General features: G+C 41.0%; 1 protein-coding gene across 13 annotated transcripts in view; it reads left to right on the top strand.

Annotated features, from left to right (window-relative positions):
• The window catches only part of NPAS3 (neuronal PAS domain protein 3), an 866,046-nt gene that overhangs the window by 827,328 nt on the left and 15,651 nt on the right, over positions 1-23,067 (top strand). For all 13 annotated transcript variants that reach the window (XM_050798322.1, XM_050798323.1, XM_050798320.1 and 10 more), the window contains 2 exons: positions 8,850-9,043; positions 12,983-13,089. In XM_050798322.1, the coding sequence (XP_050654279.1) occupies positions 8,850-9,043; positions 12,983-13,089 (301 nt within the window). The remainder of the gene's footprint in view (positions 1-8,849; positions 9,044-12,982; positions 13,090-23,067) is intronic.

Below are 23,067 nucleotides of genomic sequence, written 5' to 3'. Positions count from 1 at the left end.
TGTTATGTATGTGAAGTTTGTTAAGAGAGATGGATGGGAAATAATTGTTGTTTGGAGGATACAGTCATGTAAGAAGAGAACGCTGTGGCTAATGTATTTTAAATGTGGGTTTTAAAAATAATGTTTTATTTGCTCCCTTAGAAAATATTTCTGCATAAAAAAAAAAAAAAAAAAAACCAAGAGTGAAAAATTACCAGCAATCCCTCAGCTCCCTACTGGAGCCATCAAATGAAGGGTTAACCTCTCAGAATCCCCGGAATTAATCAGGAGCTCAGCCAGGGGCCGGCTGGGCTAGGGGGAGGGGATTGGCAGAGCTCAGCCTCCCCCAGAGGCTCACAGCGCTACAGTGCAGCGCACTGTGGTGTGGCCACTGAGAGAACGCAGACCTTTTCACAGATAAAGGAGCGTGCACAGGAAATATGCCCTGATCCCACATCAGCCAAGGGTTCCTGCTTCTCATGCACTGATCCTCCATTTTCAAAGAGCCAAAAGGCAACAAGTTATGTTCTACAGAGTAGGATTTTTTTTTTAAGTACAGCTTTAATCATAAATATATGTTCATCTATCTTTGCTCATTTAGAAGGCAGTCTGTGATGTGCACCTGGGTCATCTTTATTAAGATCTCTCAATTCATTCAGCTCTCCTGATGGAGAGGAAGCTGCAGCTGGGTGGATGGTATGTCCCGCCAGCCACTGTCATCCAGGACACTTGGAGTTCTTGCTGTTATGCGGATTCCCAGGCCCCTCTCTCGATTTAGAAGATCTGAACTTTTGCGGCAGGAACCTGGGAGTCCACGTTATTAATAAGCTCTCCATGTGATTCTTGTGCACACTGAGATGTAAGAACCACTAACCCCAGAGGGTTTTTGTTTAAAAGAAATCCCTCACATCAGCATTAGGTGTTGTAGGCTTTCCAATTAAAGAACAAAATAGGTTTTCCCTCATGTGCCAGGCCCATTTAGTCATTTTAATAATTTGGGTGTTGAACAAAGTGAGCTGACTTCATGTGTAAGAGTAATACCCGTGTTCACATGCATACGTGTACCTGAAGTCTGCTTTCCTTCAGGACTTTAGTATGTCAGGTAGAGCACAGAAGTTAGCCCTTGACTTCTTTCCTTTTCCTGTGCCTTCCATAGTCTGGAATGTCCTTATGTGTAACTTCAGATCTGTCCATTTCCTGAACCAAACTTCACTTAGTCTCTTCAGGAATCAGACCAAGCATCAAACAGTGTGCTCCAATTACATCGCTCTTCCTGCTCACCTCATTCCCATTTAAAACAAGTGAAAGATCATGGAGTCCCTGAGAATTAACACTTATTATGTAATTGTAGACTTTTTATGTCATAGGACTGGTTTCTGCCAGCCTTCTTTCCTAACTTTGGCTAGGAGTGTCTCCCTGGACCCCAGTTTCACCTGCTCTCTTATCCGTCACCAGAGCTGCCCTTAAGTAGAGCCTACCTGAAACCCTGACAACCTAATTCCTGCTGGTCTTCTATCCTTAAGTGCTGAATCTTACTCCCTTACTTCTGTCTAATATTGAATATCCCTGATCTTACAAGAATTTGGTTGGACAAACTCCCAGAAAGACCCCTACCATCCACTTGCTTCCTGAGTTAATAGCCATCTCCATACATAGCTCATGACAGCATTCCAGGACCACCTCTCACGTTGCATCCTCCGTGGGCCCTGGAGGAGGTCTGCATTGTCACCCCCTCCCTGGATCTCACTTCTGCCTTGTGAGGTCAGCTTTTCCCTGTTCTGCCTTTTCTCATCCCCAACTGCTAAACTCCCATTGTGACTTACGACAAAGCCTATAGTTTTAGTTCTAAAGTCAGTCTTTACAACTAAAATCTGAGATCCTGTAAGGGAAAGGAAATGTCATTCTACTGTGCTTCTGCCTCCCAGAGGGTCTAAAGACTCCTCCTTCAGTTATGAGCCTTCTTCTCCATGGTGCTTGCGTCTGTGGAAAAGCCCCTGGTTTCAGCTAAGGCTTGTTTTTATTGTTATTTGTTTTTTCAGGCCTTGTGCAAGGAAAGACCTAGGTGGCAAGAGTGAGACAGAAGCAGGTCTGCTAGGGCAGATTCTCCAGCCTATGAATAGGGTCTAAATCCTGGAAGCCACACTCCCTATAAATTTGCATGAAGTAATTTACACAAGGTTGATATTCTCATGCTGGTTCAGATTAAGTTGTTATGCTGTAGGCTAGATGTTTAGGTTCAGAAGACCCGGTTCAGCCCTTATCTTTCGGCAGGTTTCAGGCCACCTCAAAGCCCCCGTCACTTAAAAATAATTAGCTGACTCTCCCACCTGAGCTAGTGATTTGACGATCTGTATGCTAAACCAGACTTCTACAGAGGGAAAAAAAAGAAAAGGGACCAGAGTGCCAGAAGGAAGCTTAATTTTTAAGGTAAATTTGGATTCCCTTAAAGGACAAGTGAAAAATCTCTGAAGATGCTCTAAACCCAGGGACTCTGTCGTTTTTTTCGTGCCTGCAGCCTTTTTTGTTCCCCTAGTTGCCTAGCCCTATTCTATACTCCACATTATATGTGGAAAATAATGCACAGAGTACTTGGCACTTCCTTTTGTTAAAGAGAACATTTTATATTACTAGAACTGAGATTTATTCCTAAAAGAAAGGAGAATAGCCTCCAGATGTATTTTTCCGTCATGGACTTTCTTTCCTCAAGTATTAACAGAGGAGAGGTTTTATCAAGGTCTTTGTGAAGGGCCTGTTTATAATGAGAGGGTATTAGTGGAGCACATCTAAGTGTGTATCACCAACAGAAAACAGAAAGGAGCATATGGCAGGAAGAGAAATATACATTTGCCCAAGTAATGTGGCTTGTTAACACTCCCACACTCATCCTAAACTCTGCGGACATGCATCTAACAGCATCACACACAGTCACTCCTTGTAGCAGAGATGAAAAATAAAAGAAAAAATAAAACAATGATTTCCTCACTATGGGATGATCAAGCAATGCTAATGTGGACATTTTTATCAAAGATGATGGGATTTCAACTCAGAAATCTTGTGCATTCTGCTTCACTGTTGTTGGCATCCGGGCAGTGCTGTGTAAGGAGTTTAGAAAAATATGAGCTTTAGCATTTTTGTACAGCTTTTTATGATAAAACAGGAACAATGAAAGGAAACATGAGGATCGAGCTCTTATGTAAGACTGAGCTCAGGGGCGAAGAATCTTTTAGTTCAGAAAGCTCTTCTGAAGAATGTCTGTAGATGAGATTTAAGACCAGACTAAGATGAACTTTTTGAACACTGAGGCAGCTTTTACCCAACATTGGCTAGAACCAAAGCTTATTTCAATTCAAGTATGATCCATAAGATCCCTATTAATGAATTATTAAAGTGCATTTATCAATTTGCAGCTGTATTCTGAAACTCCTGCCCCCACTATGGGACCATAAAGGAGGAGGTGGGGTAATGCTACAGCACAGGAAAGGCCACTCCATTAGGCATTTGGTTATAGAACTCTCTAGAAATGAGTGAGAATCGTAGGCATCATTGCCTGATTCTTTGACACCATTTTATACCTGAGGAAATCCTACCCTCGCCAAGCTAGAAGATTTGCCAAAGTTACCAGAACCAGGACTGAAAACAGATGTTCTGTTTCCCAATACAATGTTATTTTTACCCCCCACAATATTCCTTTCATTTTAAAGCAAGTAGATTATTTTTATAGTTTCATGGCTCTTGACATATTAGAATCTAGGCTTATATATTTGTATTCACCATCATTTTACATTCACCTACTTAACTTTACAAGGAAGCCATACCCATTCTTTGATATGTTAGCACTGGGATTGGTGGTGGTATGGGAAGCCTGGCATTTATGTTAGAATGGAATTGTGGGTAGAGAAAAAGGGTGCTTAAGAGCTTTCAGAAATGTTCTGGCTTTTTAATGAAATTATTATAGAGCAAGAGGACAATGTAGAGAATAACAAAAAACAAAAACATAAGTTGCCTGAGGCTTCAGCTACTCAAAGTGGAGAAGAATGCCTTTGGCACTCATGTATGTTTTCTCCATTGGCAATTCTATTGAATTTCTTGGTTTTACTTATCACCTCCAGGAAGAAAAAAAAATAACCTTCCAGAACTATACCTTCAACTGTCATCACTTAAGTGCCTAACTCTTATTTTCAACTATCCCCTGAACACCTTCTCCAGGATCTTCTCAGGCTGCTGAGTACAGACTGTTCACAGGGAAATCATCTTTGTCTCCACTGGTTACCATTTAGTTACCATTTACCATTTAGTCTATTGTCATCATCATCCTGTGGGACAGGCACAAAAATTATGATACCAGCCCTCCTCCTCAGGTCCCACTGCCAATTTCCATTGATTGTACCTGCCACCTTGGCCCCATCTCTGTCTTTTCTCCTGCTGACACCAACTGAAATGCTCCTGGATCCATTCAGCTGAAAGTATTTTCTTCCTACCCTGAACTCCTGAAGATCTTATTCCAAATCTTTCTTATGGAACATGCTTGTTAATTAATCAAACAGTATTTGTTGAACATATATTACATATCAGGCATTATACCAAGGCACTTTGCACACATTTTCATTCCCTCCAATCAGCCCTGTAAGACTTGGATTTTTTTTTTTTTTTTTTTTTTTTTTAAGACAAGATCTTGCTCTGTCATCCAGGCTGGCGTGCAGTGGTGAAATCATGGCTCACTGCAACCTCGATCTCCTAGGTTCAAGCAATCCTCTCACCTCAGCCTCCAAGTAGCTGGGGGCCAAAGACATGAACCAATATGCCCAGCTCATTTTTTAATTTTTTGTAGAGATGGGAGTCTCCCTATGTTGCCCAAGCTGGTCTTGAACTCCTGGGCTCAAGTGATCCTCCTCCCTGAGCCTCCCAAAGTACTGGGATTACAGGTGTGAGCCACAATGCCCAGCCTGGAAAACTATAAAAATGTCTATGAATATTGATGCCACTGCCCCAACACCTGAGATCCACATTTAACAACTCTCAGGTACAGCCTGGACAGGGGGACTTTTCAAGACACCCTGGTTGATTCCAATGTGTAGCCATGGTTGAGAACCACTGGTGTAACTCCAAACCCATTTGCCAGATATTCTCAGGTAGTTAGTATCACCTCTGAAGTTTTAAAACACAAACAAATCCTGGACCCTAACTCATTCCTATCAAATTAGAACTCTGGGGGAAAGAGTCTGGGAATTCACATGTTAACAAAGCTTCACAAGTGACTCCGTCACATAACCAGGATCAAAACCCACTTTCTTGATCAGATATGGAATCATCTCCCTCTTATGGCCGTATTGGAAATAATTATAGATGTCTTCCTCCTGCCCCCCCGCCAACTTAGAGTCTGTAAACTCTTTGAGGACAGATTTACATTTGATTTACCTTGGTCAGCTTCCCGGCACCTAGCAAGGTGCCTCATAGATTATGTGTTTTAGAAACTAAAGAACCAGGAAAATACCTTGTGTTAACTTTATTCAGAAAAAAAAAAAAAAAGAACTGCCAGGCACAGTAATCCCAGCACTTTGGGAGGCCAAGGCGGGCATATCAATTGAGGTCAGGAGTTCAGGACCAGCCTGGCCAACATGGTAAAACCCAGTCTCTACTAAAAATACTAAAATTAGCTGTGCATGGTGGTGCATGGCTGTAATCCCAGCTACTCAGGAGGCTGAGGCAGGAGAACTGCTTGAACCTGGGAAATGGTGGATGCAGTAAGCTGAGATCGCACTGCTGCACTCCAACCCAGACTACAGAGTAAGACTCCATCTCAAAAAAAAAAAAATATTGGCAGTGTACTTATTTTTTTGTTCTAGGTTTTAAATCTTTGATATACTAACCTGGAAACAAAGCAAGTCATTTCAATTGTCTTAGGATCATAGTTGTGTGGCTATTAAGTGCCAGAGCTAGGATTTGAACCCAGGCCATCTTGACAATATTCTTTTCTGTACATCTCAGGCCTTAAAAGCAACTATAAAATGAGAAATCCAGCTGTCTACATGTTTGGATACATGCTGTCAGACATGTTTCTGAAATTTGAACATAACCTGTCAGCTGGGGAAAAAAAGCTCTGTTGGCATTATGAAATGAATTTGGAAAAAATATGTTAATTTAAACCTAAAAATTGTGGGATCTAACAGATATCCCTTTCTTCTCTTCAATTCCACCCTCCCTGAAACCCACACGTACATACAGACAGACAAACACACCCTCTGATTGTTCTTTGACATTTCTTGACAACTATTTAGTTACTACTTTGGTAATTTTCTTAGTTTTCTTTTTAGTTTATGCTACTTCTCAAAGATTTTTCAAATAACTTGAGCTTCTAGTTATAAATGAAATCTTCTCAAAAGTTCATATACAGTTTACTTAATAAATTGGCATCTTGTATATATTTCTAATGTTTCATTCATTGTGAATACGCACACAGGTGTAACTAAGTTGAAGTGACTCTTAAATAAGACATGGAAACCTGGGTTCTAGGCACTATTTGCCATTTACAAGCTAGGTGACTTTGGGCAGGGATGAGCTTTCTGGAGTCTCCTTCTTCACCTAAAAATAAAAAGGGAAAGGAGCGAAGATAGACCCTTCCAAATTTTCTTCCAAATGTGAAATTTTATGATCCTTTAAAATAGTAAGTCATTTATTAGACTTCTGAACAACACCAGATTAATACTTGGTCCTTGTCCTTACTGGTCGATATTTTTAAAGGCAAACAGAGACATAATAATTAAATGTGTAGAATTCTTTACAGTTTATAGTCACCATTAGCTCCATTTCACAGAAAAGAAAATTGAGACACAGAGAGGCTGTGTGACTTGCCGGTGGTAACAGAATCAGAAAATTGCAAGTCTAGACTCCTACTGGACCCAACTTTGACCCCCTTCAATACCATGAAGGCCACAGGCAAAGCTGGAGATCAGAGGCCAGGTCAATGTGACATGCCGACAGCTCCCTCCCAGTAGCCTGTCTGCCTTCCCCAAATGTTTTCCAACCCAGACGCCTTTAAATTGCTTTGGAATAGAATACCAAGTGGGGATTTATTTAGCATATCATTTCTGGATGTGTGTTTTCCTGAGCATTTATAGATCTGTGTTTTTCCAAGAAGCTGAGTGTTCCTGATAAAACAAGACAGATAATGATAAATGAGCATCTATGTAAGCCTAGCTGGGAGGAGGACCAGGGACTGTTAACACCCCTCCTGTGAAGTTAATCCCATTTCTTTTAGCTATTTCTTTATTAGTTAATGAGGTCTTGCAAAAATGTGTGTCTGTGATGGTGTTTTAGCATCCTTGCCTCTAGGAACATTTTCAAATATTCATAAAGTAGCTCATCTGACCAAAGCTTAAAGCAAAGGTGCATTAAGTATGAATTTAGTCAACTTCAAATGTGGGTGGTCGAAAAGCTGCTGCTGAAATAACCTAAATAATCCTCCTTATTGGTGCTTCCAGATCCACAGCTGTGGGCGCTAATGTGAAGGATGACAGGGAAAAGGTATTATTTAAAACAGCCAGGACTCTGAAGGGCAGCCCTGTAAGCTTTGATCCTGCTTCCTGACTGACAGTAGTGTGGGCCCACTATTGGAAAACCAAGTAACGTAAAAGAAACAAAAATAAAATGGAAAAGGAATTGCCAGTGGAGCCCCAGGAAGGAAAGCAGACCTAGATCATATTGTTCCTGGGAAGCAAGAGACCTACTTCGCACTCCAGTTCCTTATAGCAAAGGGGGAAAAGTAGAATCTCAAGATAGTTTGGCACTCGGTGATGCATTTGGAGCAGTAAAGCACATATGGAAACTCAGCTGGTAAACTGAGCTCCATGGTACTGTCAATCATGGCAGTATCTCCATTTCACATGCTTTGGAGGATTCCCCACACTGTAGCAGGGTCCTGGGAACACAGCTAGAGTTGACATGCACATGTGTGCACACCCCCCCCACCCAGCCCTTCCCTCTGCAACCTAAGGCATAGTGGCACAAATCCTTCCTATTTTTTACCCTTTTATGATTTTGTTTCCCCAGAGCATCATTTGAGAAAGTTGTCACTATGGCTCATCTATGTGCAGTTTATATGCAGAGGTTTGCTTGGTTCCGGGTGGCCTGGACTATTTTGGCCAAGAAACTGAAAATTACAGCCCAATATTTTCCTTCCTATTTCCAGGCAAATACCTCTGTGCTGCCACTAAGATGGTTCAAGTCTTCCTGACCCTACTTTAGTATGAGCTCCAGGGACAAATCACGGGCCAAAGTCCTCTGACCATCAACCCCATAGGGCACTGCAATAAATCACTGTATCACTGGGAATTCAGTGCTGCCTAACAGGAAATATCTATCCTCGAAAGAACCCATTCATGTCATTGCCACCGAGAGTTTTATTCATTGGAGTATTTGGCCTTTTGCAATATCAACCCCTGAATGAAGGAAGGCTCAGAGCCACACATCTGAAAGGAGATGGCCATATAATCCCACTCAAGTACAGACCTGGAGAGAGACAGACATCGTCCATTAATAAGGGCTAATGATGCATGTCCTTTTGCAGCTCAGTGCTCAACTTTTTGGTCATTTTATTTGGTTATGAGTTTTTCCTTAATGTGAAAAAAAAAAAGTCCTTTAAAAATAGCAACAGCACCATAAGAATGCTGCCTTGAGTAATGCTTGGAGTGTAATACTATCTTTTTTGTCTCTTGCCACAAGGACGCTGAGGGCATGCCGACAGCCATTATGATTACAGAAGATACAAGCTAATGTTGGTTGTTCCAGATGTAATTTTGCATTTCTTAAAAGAAATGCTGTTATATCTGGGATGTAAATTTGACTGCTGTCCTGTACTTAATGTTCTTTTACAGGTGATTCACATAACAGGCCGGCTACGCCTCAGAGTGTCGCTGTCCCACGGGAGGACCGTCCCCAGCCAAATCATGGGTCTCGTGGTTGTTGCGCATGCCTTGCCTCCCCCGACGATCAATGAAGTCAGAATTGACTGCCATATGTTTGTCACTCGAGTAAATATGGACCTCAATATCATTTACTGTGAAAATAGGTACTTTGTTTTTGTTTTCATTTGCCCTGTTGCACGTTGCACATTGGTGAGGGTTGTGTTTCAGCCGTCTGAAGGATGGTACTCTCCCAGTGAGGCTCATTCTAAATCCTGATCATGTTTTTAATGGCCACTTGGACTGACACCAAATGTGCTTTTTATTTAAAATTTACATTGCTGCCCTGATTTATGTTAGGGACAACAATTAAATGAATCGGGATACCCAGACATCCATATGGTATAAAGAAGGCCCTTTTTGGTTGAGAACCTAAGAAGAAAGCAGGGCTCAGACGCCATTGGCAAAATGATGCAGTAAAATGTATTGCCTGATGCCTCAGTGGCACCCACTTCTGCCTAATTCGAGGGCCCGGCCTCACAGTGGTCAGTGTTCACACAGACGCTAAGCACGGAAAGAACAAATGAGAATCTGAGGTCCACAGAGGAAAAAGGATGAAAAAGAAATTTGCAAAGCTATTAAATAAAACTTTGTCATCCTGAGGATTTCACTTTTATAAATTAAGAAAAAGATGACTCATCATATAAATGAGTTGGCAGTTCTTCCTCAAGACTAAGCTTTTATAAAAGGACTTTTTAGCCTCTAGTTAAAAAGTTCACTTTTTCCATTAAGCACAAAGCAAGGGACAAGGAAATGGGACATTGCCCCTTCAGACCTTTCACCTAGAAGTCAGCAGCCCATCATCAGACTGATTTGAAGAGGAAACCATGGGGTGCAGGGAGGGCGGTGGAGAGGAGCTGCCCACATACCAGGTGTGTGAAGGAAGCTCTGGCAATACTATCCTTCCCCGGGTGCCACAGGGAGAATTACTGCATCAATTTGGAGAGGATGCTTTTGCAGCACTGTTGTCAGGCTTGTTCACTGAGCCCCGTCAGTGCCTTCAGAGGAGAAACTTAAGAGCAGATTGGTCAAGTGACTTGGAGAACTGACCTCTCCAGAGACTAACCAAGAAGATAGCCCCTGCATTCAGTCCACCGGGAAGCACTGAAGATGTTGAAGTCAAGTTGGAAGCTGTCTATCATTTCTGACCAGGATCTGATTCAAAGGAAAGAATTCACCTTGGGAAAAGATACCTGAGCTATGAGTGTTCAATAGGGTAGAAGATCTCATGAACGTGTTGCTGTTATTTGATAAGAAACTCTGAATCTGCATTTCAAGTTTTGTTGGCATTTATTAAAATGTTTATGATCGTGACATCATGGGTATGTCTAAGGTATTCTGGAAGGGTCACAGAACATCAGGGAACATGCGTTAGCCAGGATGATCGCTGAAGTTGGCAGGTCCTAATAAAGATGGCTGGCATTTACTGATCACTTACTGCACACGGGCCCTGTGCAAAGCTCATCACCTGCACGATTTCACTTAAGCTTTAGGACAGTCCTGTGAGGCAGGTGCTGCTGCTGTCTCCATTGCCTTTGGGCAATTACAGCTAAGAGAGAAACGTTGACTGACTTGTCCTCAGCCAAGAGATTCAAAAGGCCATGTACTTAGCTACATCCTGTGGAGTCTCCCTGGAGTCTCTTCTTTTTCTTCAGAAGTCAGACTGAATGGCAAGCGACCAGAAAGAATAACCTCTGAGGGGGACTTTTCATACATATGTACCCATGAAAGAACCCAATTACAGCCCACAGAGCTATTTCTTCTCTAATTAAAAATGTAGAATGCTGGAGAAGGAGATCCAACCAGGGAAGACAGACGTCAAGTCAGAGGATGGACTATGGCTTTGCTTTTTTGAAAACACAAGTCAGCTCGCTTGATTTAGCTACCAGCCACCTCTCCCTCCAAAGAACAGGGCTTCGTCTTATTTACCAAACTTCCAATGATTGTCCTATCCCAAAACATCACTTAATTTTCATTCCCGTGATCAACTCATTAATTCTTTTGACAAGCTCCATGGACCCGAATGCCTCATGGTGCCACTCTAGTAATTGAGATCATTTTCTGTGACCTGCTTTTGGCGTTTTTCTTCCTCAAAAAAAAAAAAAAAAAAAAAAAAAAAAAAAAAAAAAAAAAAAAAAAAGCTTTCACAGTCCCCTTTATTAGCCAATACAATATAGCATTATTTCCCATCTGCAGATGATAGTAATTATGAAAAATACCTGTATGAAAGGTAATTGCATATTTGATCTGAGGAAAAGCATATTGTGTGCCAGGCACTATGCGATGTTAATTTCATTCCATTCATTCATCCCCTCACCAACCTTTCGGATTGTTTTCCAGAAGAAGAAACTGAGGCTCAGAGTAAAAGATGCCATCAGGATTCTGATCCTGATATAGGTCATCCAACTGGTCAGGTGCTTTCGAGATAGATGTTAAGACACCCTTAGACACTGGGCTAGTCACATTCACCACAGTAACAGGCTGTGCTACAGAGAAGGGCTTGGATCGTTTTGAAGGATTTAATTCAAGAAAAGAATAAACTAAAGAAATGCCTTCCCTGAAGAATGGAGTGGCTTTTTCCTGGGGTTTATTATTTAATTAGGGAATTGTTAACTAGAAACTAAGGCTTGCTCCTTGACTCTGCAGACCATTCTTCTCTGCATTCCCAAGGACAGCCTCAGGCAAAGCCAACATCTAATGCTTTCAGAGGAGCTGGCAAATTTCAGAAACACCAGTGAGGGAGGGTCTTTTAATGACATCCTTGTTCCCTCATTTGCAGAAAGGGGGTGTAACTGCGCTTGGAAGATAGCTAATGGTTTTAGAAAAACACCAGCTAATCTGTGTCATACCTAAAACCCATGAAATCCTTAGAAAACCCTCCATTTTATGTCCCCAATTAATCTTATCTTACCAAAAATCCTAGTTCGGCCAAAAAATATTATTTGAATTGCTAGACACTGAGAAATTCACTCACTGGGTAATATATTTTAATTATGTTTCTTTTTTTGTTTGTTTTTCTTTCTTATTTCCCTGCCTTGGGGGCCAGAAAACTCTCTATGATCACATGTGTTTCTTAAATGTGTCATTTCTAAAGATTTACTTCATATTTGAATAGACCATATGCCGTAAGTCATAAAATTTAAAAAAAAAAAACAGGCATGAAGAGTAAAGAGAATAAATTAAACAAGAAATATATTCCACTTTGGACTGACCAAAAGGAATCTGCACTTGGTAATACGGAGGGTAACAAGCATGTTGACATGTTTGTGTCAACCAGGCAGATTCCCCCAACATGTTTTCCAATTTGGACTCTATTTTTCCATGCTCTGCCTGAGGACATCGACGTCTGGACAATCAGTGACAGAGGCTTACACACACGTACTGTCAAGCACAAGCCTGGAAGAGCTGCTGAAATGGTTTAAAAGTTTTTGTGCGGAATCCACCACAAAGTACCAGTTAAAAGGGCCAGGAGTGAAAGCTGAGCTCCCAAATGACTAAGACTAAAAAAGATAATACCCCCAGGCATCTGTATGTCTCAGCATTTAAATTATATCCCTTGAAATGCCAATTTGGACTTTGTGCCAAGAAGCTGCTGAAGCCCTTTTTCATGGAAATACCCAATAGAAGACCAATCTGTTTAAATGAAAGGTGTCTCTAATCATTTGGTATAAACATAACATGTTTTTATTTTATTATGTAACCTTGAATTATCTTGGCCTGTAATGAGGATCTTGCATTGTTACTGATTCTCAATAATTTCATGAAATTATGTTGTCTAAATGTGCATTCTTAATGCCAAAGAAAGAGAAAAACCTATCTAATTATTGAAACACAATCGCTTGATCTAACACATTTCCTACTTTGGAAAAAAGACGGTTACGTGTTAAAGAAATCATCTTATCTATAAAGGGCTTCCCTCACAGTGCCACCTCCTCACGGGTACAGTAGTATAATGAAATGTGTCAGTAGATCTGTTTCTACGTTATTTGACAGTTTCTTTCTATTTCTTCCTTTCTGAATTCCAGCCTGTGTTCTTCTCTTTGTAGGATTAGTGATTATATGGATCTGACCCCTGTAGATATCGTAGGGAAGAGATGCTACCACTTCATCCATGCTGAAGACGTGGAGGGCATCAGGCACAGTCACTTGGACTGTAAGTACCTCCTGTGCGGGGGAATAACCCCGGCTGGTGTCAGCTCTCTCTGAGGCTTGTTTGGTTTCAGTGCTGATTTTTCCCTTCATCTTTCCTGTGTACATTTCAGATGACTGTCAGTGTGCAGTGAGAAAAAGTGAGACATCAATCATTTCAACTCGTGTTAGAATTAGATTGAAAGTTGGACCTCGGGCCTAGAGAAATTGCTAGATCTTTAGGCACTCGCCCAGAATTCTGTGGTGTCTTGTGCTGTCTCTCCTATGAAGTGGTGGGGAAACCTTTGTCTTAAGTGCTTCCTTGACCCTTTCATTTTCTGGAGAGCAACTTCCACTCTGAAATTTGTGGTCTTAGTTTCAAAATACATGTGGGAGAAGACAAGTTCAAATAAGCCAGAGCCGTATAAAAATGCCTACTTGACCAGCCACAAAACTGGGGTGAGGGGCAAGCCAGGGAGATGGGGCAGAGCACGTCGTGTGGACACAGCAGCTCTCGAACGCAGTGTTTTCGCTATTTCTGGAAAGAGAGTTATTCAGAAGAGTAGCTATCTCCATCCTCCAACTCCTGGGGAAGAGAAACTTATCTCAGCTCTTTGAATATGGCTGCCAGCCCCTGAGCCACAGGCTGAACTCCAAAAGACCTTCTGTGCATGTGAGCAAAGCAGGAGCATCAGTGATGTGGCTGGCTCCAGCGACACACCAGCAGAATCGTGCAGGACCCCCCATCCAACCGCCCTAGCTGTTCACTCTTTCCATGGAAGGGGTCTGACTAGAGCACTGGTCTGGTGGCCCTCTTCTGACCAGAGGTCCTTTATATGACCATTCAATAGACTCTTCCTGAAAAATGAGTACTCCCCCACCCCACCCACAGCTATGTCCCTAGAAGGTTCTAATCCCAGTTCAGACCTCTGAATTTAAATATAGTCACATGCTACTTAGCCATGTTTTGGTCAACTACCTACCACCTATACGATGGTGGTCCCATGAGATTATAATACTGTATTTTTACTGCACCTTTTCTGTGTTTAGATACACAAAATATGTACCACTGTGTTACAGCTGCCTACCAGTATTCAGTAGAGTAACATGCTGTACAACTTTTGGTCCAGGAGCATTAGTCTATACCATATAGCCCATGTGTATAGTAGGCTACACCATCTAGGTTTGTGTCAGTGCACTCTGTGATATCCACACACTGATGAAATACCCTAGCGATGCATTTCTTAGAATGTATTCCCATCATTAAACAACACGTGGCTGTACACGCAGGGTGCCACAGATGAGATGGTACAGCTTAAAGTTGAAGCGTTTATGCAGAAAAAGCCAGCCAAGTGGCCTTTGTATTTACTTCCTCTCCCCTTTCTTATCATGGTCAAAGAGAGTTATTTCATATCTTTCCTGCCCTTTGCAATTATTTCTTCATTTCAAACTCAGAAACATGGAGATGTTGAGCTAGCCAGCGTCTTAAAGTATGAACATCCTGTACTGTGTTTTTAACCCTGCGTTAGCAACACTGACATGAAACCAAGTTCAGTGTCAGAATGTGTATGCACCACGTCTCTGGAAAGAGTCTGCCTGCAAGACAGCAGATTCTACTCCCAACACGGAGCGTGTGTCTTGATACTGCACACCAGGGATTTAGGGAACACACTTGTTGCTGAGAATGAATGGGTGTTGTGTATCGTAGAAGCAGATGGCTCTTCAATTAATTGGGGAAAAAAATGATGTGGTTTCCTCAAAAGAAACATCAGGTTCTTTGTTACTCAGAGTTTAGAGAAAATGGAGAAAAAATCAGGATCTTTGGAAGAAGCCATGGATATATTTTCGGAATAATATAGGCTAGAGATCCAGACTTCACAAATGAATATATTGCTTTTAGGAACACTGTTCATAGACCATGTGTGGAGAGGGGGATGCCTTCTCATTTTGGAATCTTAATTAAGGTCTAAATTCAGAAACCTGATGCTGACAAAAAAAAACAAAAAGAACTTTGTCTTCCTCAGTTATTATTTGGAAAACATCATGCTATCTCTCTGGGATTTGATTTACAGTTTGAAGAAACACAATTCCTCAGGAACAGTGAGCGAGGGCAGTTCATTTCTCCCCATTAAGCAAAGGTCTCCAACAAATATGTTTGATGCCTTTCTTTCCGATTTACTTTTATCTCATTTTCCGTACCCGGAATAATTTGAGAGTGCTGAAAATAAACCACTCCACCATTCACTATTGTGCTATTCTCCTAATTTTTCTTGTATCTTGCCAGCTAATAAACAGAGAAGGTATGCTTTCAAATTCTGATTTTTTTCATTACTTGATATTGACATACTGGCTATTGCTTTATGATTCAGCCTACTAACAATGATTGGGTTCATTCTTTTAACTCATACACATGACTTCTAATTTGGAGTTCTTTTAATAACCTTAAACACATGAAAAACAAATAGAATGAGCTGATAATTCTGCATAGTAAAATACACTTCACATATTTAGCTATCATGCTGTGGAATAACTCCACAATGTCAAGTAGCACACAATTAGTAAAACTGTAGGGGGAGGAAAAAGAGTGTTTTGATCCTGAAGAAGTTTGATCCTAATCAGATTGAAATTTCAGCGTTCTTGTAGTGCTTAATATCTTCAATCACACACAAAAAAAATCAAACTGATTCCAGTGTCAGGTTTTGCATTCTGTGACTGAAATAAAATGCTAAAATATACAAATGCATCTCGCTTTGTACAATAAACATTAACATCATTATAAAGTAAGATTGAGTCTAAAATTGTGTGATGGAATGTCTGATGTTTACCTAATTCTCAAACCAAAGCCAGCCCAGTAACAAAATGACAGACCATGTAATAAGTCTTGGTTGTATAAACACTGGAAGAAAAGGCAAAAAGCCAGCACAGCATCTTGCTTGTCCAAAGCCCTAGGCTATTACTGAAGGATGCCTCAACTGTGCCTTCTTGGCAGGAGAAGGTCATGGCGACATAGAATCAGGTCAAGAATAAGATAGAATTCTAAAACAAAGGGATGGTTAAAAAATAAACCACATTAACTATTTAGTTTTTCTTCCTAGAGCTATTGGCACAATTCCTGGTTCTGTCCTGAAAGATAGGTTGTAGTCATCTGATAATATTTCTGATTTTTAAATATCTGTCTTATGCCCCAGTTTGATAGAATGTTTTTTAAAAAGACTTAATAGTCTTTGATAACTAAAAATACTATCTTTATCACTTATATCTTTTTTCCTTGCCTAGGCATCTGTAAATCCATAAATGAACTTGTCTCTAGAATAAGAAAAGTAAAGAGGAATATCAGCTGTACCAGGATTACAACTCTGATAAATTGAACCAAGAACTTTAGAGCATCTACTCTTCCACTAAGTTAACATGAGATGACTGATAGTTCACTGGATTTCAACAGAAAGAAATCAGTAAGAATCACATTATTGACGCCAACATGGTAGGTTAGTGAAACTACACCGGAACTGTAAAACCAAGGGAGTTTTAGGGCCCCTTCTTTCACACTGTCACCAAAGATCTCTGTGATTTCTTTTGTTTAAAACCAGTTTCACCAATTCTTCAGGTCAAATCATCATTTAAAGGTTAGAATTTTAAACCATTCACATTAGTAATTACTGGAGCGTCTTCAGCTCCTCTTCCCTCCAGTTCTCCATTGCTCAGGAGGTACAGACTTGGGAGATGATCACTCACAGTTACACACTCCAATTACCTATGGTGTCTGTGTGGCTCTTCAATTATGAGAGGTTTCAGTGCAGCCACCTACCACTCTACTTCTGCCTGTAGCCCCCCAAAAATAGAATGCTAAACCAAACAGATGCATGCTTTGCACTGCTCTTTATTCCCATTTAATCCAGCCCTTTGTCTAGAGAAAGAGCTGAATTTGTCTTAGATATCCCTAGGGTTCTTTGTGGGTCCAATCAGCAACAAGTTTCTAAAACCTTAACGAGTGGCCTAGAGGAAAACTTCCTTTCCCTTTATGAGGTTCTGCTCCACCAGCAAGGCTCAACGCTGTGGAGCTGTGGGGATTTCAGGGAAAAGGAGCCAGAGACTGTAGGTGTGGTGGCAGTTTTTTCCTTCCTAGCACCTGACCCAGTCTGAGAAAACTCTGGAAGAGTTATTTCAGAAAGACAGAAGGACTGCAGATTGCCTTTGAGATCACAGGCAGTTAAAAAGCATGGCCTATCCAATATACTTGAGGTTTTTTTTTTTTTTTTAAAGTAGCTTAAGTGTTTATTTCTTAATTACAAACTTCTATACTTTCTAACAAAACTAATATACAGCTACCTGATATAATGCATTCCATGCTGTTTTGCATCAATAACCCCTACACTTCCCTCCTGAAGGCGTCTCATCGCCAAATGCAAGCAGACTGCTTAATGCAGGACTAATTAGTATATCCCCTTCCAGTCTGCAGGCCCTCCATTGTAATTCCTTCCCAGCTCATTTTTTTCCACAACCGAGCATCAATCAAAGTAAGTGCCCTGCCTGCCTAGGCAACACAAGATGTCCTCCATGCATTTGTCATCTGCCACACAAACAAAGGGGGAATTTAATTGTTGGTTTGGGTATGCAGCCACTGCACACAGAAACGGAAGCTGCAAGTGAAGGAAAGAGAAAAGGTGGAAAGTTTGATGGGTGGGCCAAATGCAGATAGCACGGGGGACTTTTTTCTGTTTTCTGATCTCAGCCCTTCTTCAGGGGTGGGTCTTCAGGGATTTAGCTGCAACCTGGTCATTGGCTGGACTTTTCCCAAAGCAAGTAAGCGTTCCCCTTCTGCCATATGAATATGAAAATCCCCATGAAAGGAAATGCGTGTAATAGCTACCATGTCTGACTTTCTTCAGAAGCCAAGTCAGCCTTCATCGTGTGCCTGGCCATTAACTGAAAAAACTGTCACAAGGAGACAAGATAAAGGCAGGTTTTTATGCAGGAATGAATTTGTATTATTTTGTCTTGTTTTTTTGGTTGGTTGTGGTGGTGTTTTTTTGTTTGTTTGTTTGTTTGTTTCTTTGGTGGGGAGGTACCGGCAGGGAGACAGTGCTTGTTTTGGCTTTTAAAGTCCATGGACAGACAAGCACAGAGACGAGAGACCAGCGAGAGGGTTGAGCTCCAGTGGCACATCCCTGCTGTGCTTACTACACTGTGCATCAGTGGGGCAGCAGCGTAGGCACCCCCTGGGAACTCAGAGACTCACGTTTTAAGGCCTTCTCCAATCAGAATCTGCAGTTAGCAAGATCCCCAGCTGACTCATATTCATGTGAAAGCTTGAAAAGTACAGACCATACTAGTATTTAGAAGGCACTGTTTTACATGACGTAAACAGTAAACACAAACTGAGTATCTGAAGAGTTGTCTTTTCCTCTCCAATCGGATGAATTCTGAGAACAGCAGCAGAAGGTGAGTAGTGAAATAACTCTTAGGGTGCTCCATCAATATTCAAATGAAACAAGAGTAGGATTAAGAAGCTGACTCCTTTACAAAGATGTAAAGTTTTAAATCTCAACGGGAAAAATTTAACAGAGTATACATAGTAATATCCAACCTAGTAAGCAAAAGATCTTACTTTTTTTTTTCCCTTGGGCAAATATTTTCCTGTGTACTTGACTGTATGAGTGAATATGAGCAGTCGTTTTTTTCCTATTCAAGTTTACCTAACATTTGTGAGCACTTACTAATGCAAAGCCTGTGTCATTGCTGTGAGGTTTCAAAAACAACCAAGGTATGGTCTCCACCTTCGAGGAGCTTACATACTAGTAGAGGAGGCAGCATGAAACAGCCAATTCTGAATAGCTAGTATGAAATGAGGTCTGTTAAGATGTGCAAACAAAACACAGAAACCCCAGGGGTGAAAGCAACTAAGGGGAGGATGGAGAAAAAGCCCCAGAGGAGGCAGATTTTCCCTGGACTTTGAAAGAGGATGGCAAGAGAGATGGAGGAGTGGTCTAAGGCAGTGCAGGCTTAGAAGAGCATAGGAGAGACATAGAACACAAACACATGATCTGTTCTGTCTCCCCAGAGAGCAAGCCAGAACTTTGATTTGACTGACAAATTCTAATATAATTCTCACATGGATTCGCAAGCTTTTCCTTGTTATTATTTCAATTAGTAGCTGCTTTTAATTTTTTGTTATTTTTATTTATTTATTTATTTTTTGAGACAAAGTTTTGCTCTTGTTGCCCATGCTGGAGTGCAATGGCACGATCTCGGCTCACCGCAACTTCCACCTCCTGAGTTCAAGCGATTCTCCTGCCTCAGCCTCCCTAGTAGCTGGGATTACAGGCATGCGCCACCACGCCCAGCTAATTTGGTATTTTTAGTAGAGACGGGGTTTCTCCATGTTGGTCAGGCTGGTCTGAAACTCCTGACCTCAGGTGATCCACCCATCTGGGCCTCCCAAAGGGCTGGGATTACAGGCACGAGCCACTGCACCCTGCCTAGTAGCTGCTTTTATTATAGTTTTTTTAAAACCTTGTATTTGACAAAAATAATTATTTTTTTTATGTCATTGCTCTTATAAGGCAATGATCAGAAGAAGAAAAAAAAAAACAAATACTTCTGGCCTGGCACGGTGGCTCATGCTTATAATCCCAGCACTTTGGGAGGCCAAGGTGGGTGGATCACAAGGTCAGGAGTTCAAGACCAACCTGGCCAACACAGTGAAACCTCGTCTCTACTAAAAATACAAAAATTAGCTGGGTATGGTGGCAGGCACTTGTAATCCCAGCTACTTGGGAGGCTGAGGCAGGAGAATGGCGTGAACCTGGGAGGCGGAGCTTGCAGTGAGCCAAGATCACACCACTGCACTCCAGCCTGGGTGACAGAGTGAGACTCCGTCTCAAAAAAAAAAAAAAAAAAAAAATACTTCTGAGTCATCCATTTTAACCTAAATCAGTTAACCTAAATAAAATCAATTCCATTACTTCTTATTAATGGCATCTTGTTCTCAATGTTATACAAACTATTTTTTAAATTGTTTCCTGAAAACATTCAATGATACCCTGCATATCATCAAAAAACTTGTTTTAACTTAAATAAGTGGCATAGGATTGAATTCATGTATGTGTCTAACATACAACAGTTTTCCCACACATGCACCGTTAACTAAAGGTCAGGTCATTCAAACCTCTTCTTGAACTACCACATCTTCTCTGGCTTCCTAGAACTTTTGGTGCGGCATATCAAGTAGAATGCACCTGGTTACACGTAACAGACAATCCCAGTAAAAATGACTTAACTTTCTCTTCATGATCAGAAGATCAAGATAGCATCCCCATCATCAGTTCCTCATGGGGCAATGTCCAAAGTGCGGAAGGGGTCAGTTGATGTTTTGTGTTCGTTCTGGAGTGCACAGAAAACATTCCCAGCAGCGCTTCCCCACCAGGGAGCAGGGAGAAGCCTCTTGTGTCTTCTAGTCCCATGTGTCATCGAGTACCCAAGCCTAAGCCACTCACTGGCAAGGGGGTAGAATTACTGTATCTGGCTTAAACAATCAAGGTTTATTCTCCTGGGATTTAGGAGGCGGCCGTCCAACACAAAACCCAAAATCAGACTTCTGTTGCCCAGAAGGAAGTGGCAGAATAGCTGTTGAGCAGACGACCAACAGTGACTGCTACATGGAAGAATCTATGTTTTCACAACAAAGTACTTGGATTTCTAAAAATCTACATAACAGATGAACAAATGGAATTTGTCTGGGCTCCTGGAAATATTTCTGACTTTCTGAAACACTAGTTTTTATATACCTGTGCCTCACTACCTGTGTATTTCTTTTTAAAGATGTTTAGTGGACTTAACAAAATGATGGCCTCCAGAAGCACAGGGTCCACCAGAGACAAAATAAATCTGAGTATAAGGTCCACGTCATCCCTTTTGTCTGTTTTCACTTCTGCCTATGCCCTAATCAGATTAACTACTTCAGTACTTGATAACACTTAATTGTTGAAGGGAGGTGAAGAATGCACCCAGCTCAAGTCTGACCCCCTTGTGCTTTCATAGACCTACATACCACATGCCATACAGTTGTCACTGTTACAAACTTATTAGTGAGAATGATTGATAAGCATCTCTCTTTCTCATTCAAAGGCAAGTAGTGGTAAATCCCTATTTCCGGAGCGAATACAACTTTCAACAACCTCTCACAGAGAGACTTCCCACTTGAGTTTCATTGCCCAGTGTCTCATCATATTCCAAACCTAAACCAATCACTGACTAGGGGAATGCAGTTATCAAGACTGATGGAGATTAACGTAGGAGGACAGGCCCGTGACACATTTTGCACACTCTGATATCCTCTAGAGACTAGCACAGAGTAGGCACTCAAAAAAAAAAAAATGGATTGAATGAATAAATCCACCATTGTCCTCAGTTCCTAGCCTTAAATTTTTAAATTCCATGCTGAAGAGCCCACCGCTTCTAATTTATACAACAAATTCCCCCAAAAAGAGAAGGTATAGGTCCTAAAAAAATACTCAATCCTTAACTATTTTAGGTTGAGAAGGGAATGAATGAGTGGGACTGAAATTCCCTGGTTGGGCTGAAAACAGCTTGTAAAATACTGTGATCTCAGATGTCCCTTGTGCCAACAATTATTTTGATTCTCCTTGTACTAGAACACTATCAGTGTTTAAAAGCCTTGTTCTCCAATTCAGTATGTTATCATGAAGAAAAGGGGAATTTATTTTTTAAACTTAACAAATTGACGCATTCTAAATCAATGAAAAGTTTTCTGCATGATTCAATATTAACAGTTAATAAAAATCTATCAATTGGCAGTGGTATAGGAAAAAACCTCTCCTGAGGTTGTAAATCACACAGATAGCAATTCAAGCAGGGCCTGTCATTAGTGTATTAGGGGGGAAAATCCATAGATGATGCATACTCATTCACAAAACATCCACAGGTCTTCTGTCCTTAAGCTCATAACTCACAATAAGTATCAAATATCCTTCAATTCTACCAAATATTGCTCAGCATATAGATTTACAAAAAAAACTAAAAACCAATTTCTGGATGCCTGCTCTTTAAGACGTCTAGCTCACTAATTGCAAAATCTATAGAAAAGTCTGCACAGCATCAAAGCCTCAGTTGATCCTATGAGCAGTTCTAAATGAAAAACTGTCTCTTTTGCGAGTAAATAAAGCACTTAATGCAGTTTCTGGCTATAATTGTGTTTCTCCTGTGGGTTTTGAAAATGACCTTCCTGTAAGCATCAAGGACTGTAACTTTTTAGATAAGGAAACTTGTTCTTGTTTTAAGTCTATGTCAAGTTCATTCCCCTATAGCCCAGTTTTCAAAAGCCAAAGAAAAAGTAATCCAGAATTTAAAAAAAAAAAAAAAAAGGAAAAAGAAAGAAAGAAAGTCCTGTTTCCAGAATGAAGTTCCCTGTCAGCCTGCCTTGGGCCTTAGGTGGAGAAGCAGAGATTAAAGAGTCAGTATTCTTTTTCATGTTTCATCTGCCAGTTTTGTGAATGTAGAAAGAGAACCAGTGGCTACAGCTAAGCACCCAACTGTGGTATTAAGTAGAAAGTGTGATTCTAGCACACCCCCCTCACTTACACACACAGATACACACTCTAGTGAATTCAAAAATAATTTTTGAGTTTCTAGCAGAAGGCACCTGCTCTCCGTTCTCTGCGGCCACTGATGAAGGTACCTCCAGGAGGGGGTGAATGGCGCCACAGATGCGTCCTCCTATCGCCATGACGATAATGAAGCTCTTTGTTCGGCTGTGTGAATGTGAAGTGTGGAATCTCCGATGATCTCACCATTTCCTATTTATTCTATACTTACCTGAATGCACCATGTCTTGCAGCTTTTTAATGCATATGCAAACCACTAAAATGTCCTTTTGTGAAACACTTTGCTAAAAGACCGCTTTTGATATGTGTTCTTCATCTCCTCTTCAAACTGAATTAGACTGCTTCCTTCTTTTTATGACACAACTAACTCACTATTTAGAATC

The sequence above is a fragment of the Macaca thibetana genome, chromosome 7 (assembly GCF_024542745.1).
Source record: "Macaca thibetana thibetana isolate TM-01 chromosome 7, ASM2454274v1, whole genome shotgun sequence".
NCBI classification, from domain to species: domain Eukaryota; kingdom Metazoa; phylum Chordata; class Mammalia; order Primates; family Cercopithecidae; genus Macaca; species Macaca thibetana.
Note: the sequence above shows the minus strand (reverse complement) of the source record. Positions and strands in the feature narration are given on the sequence as shown.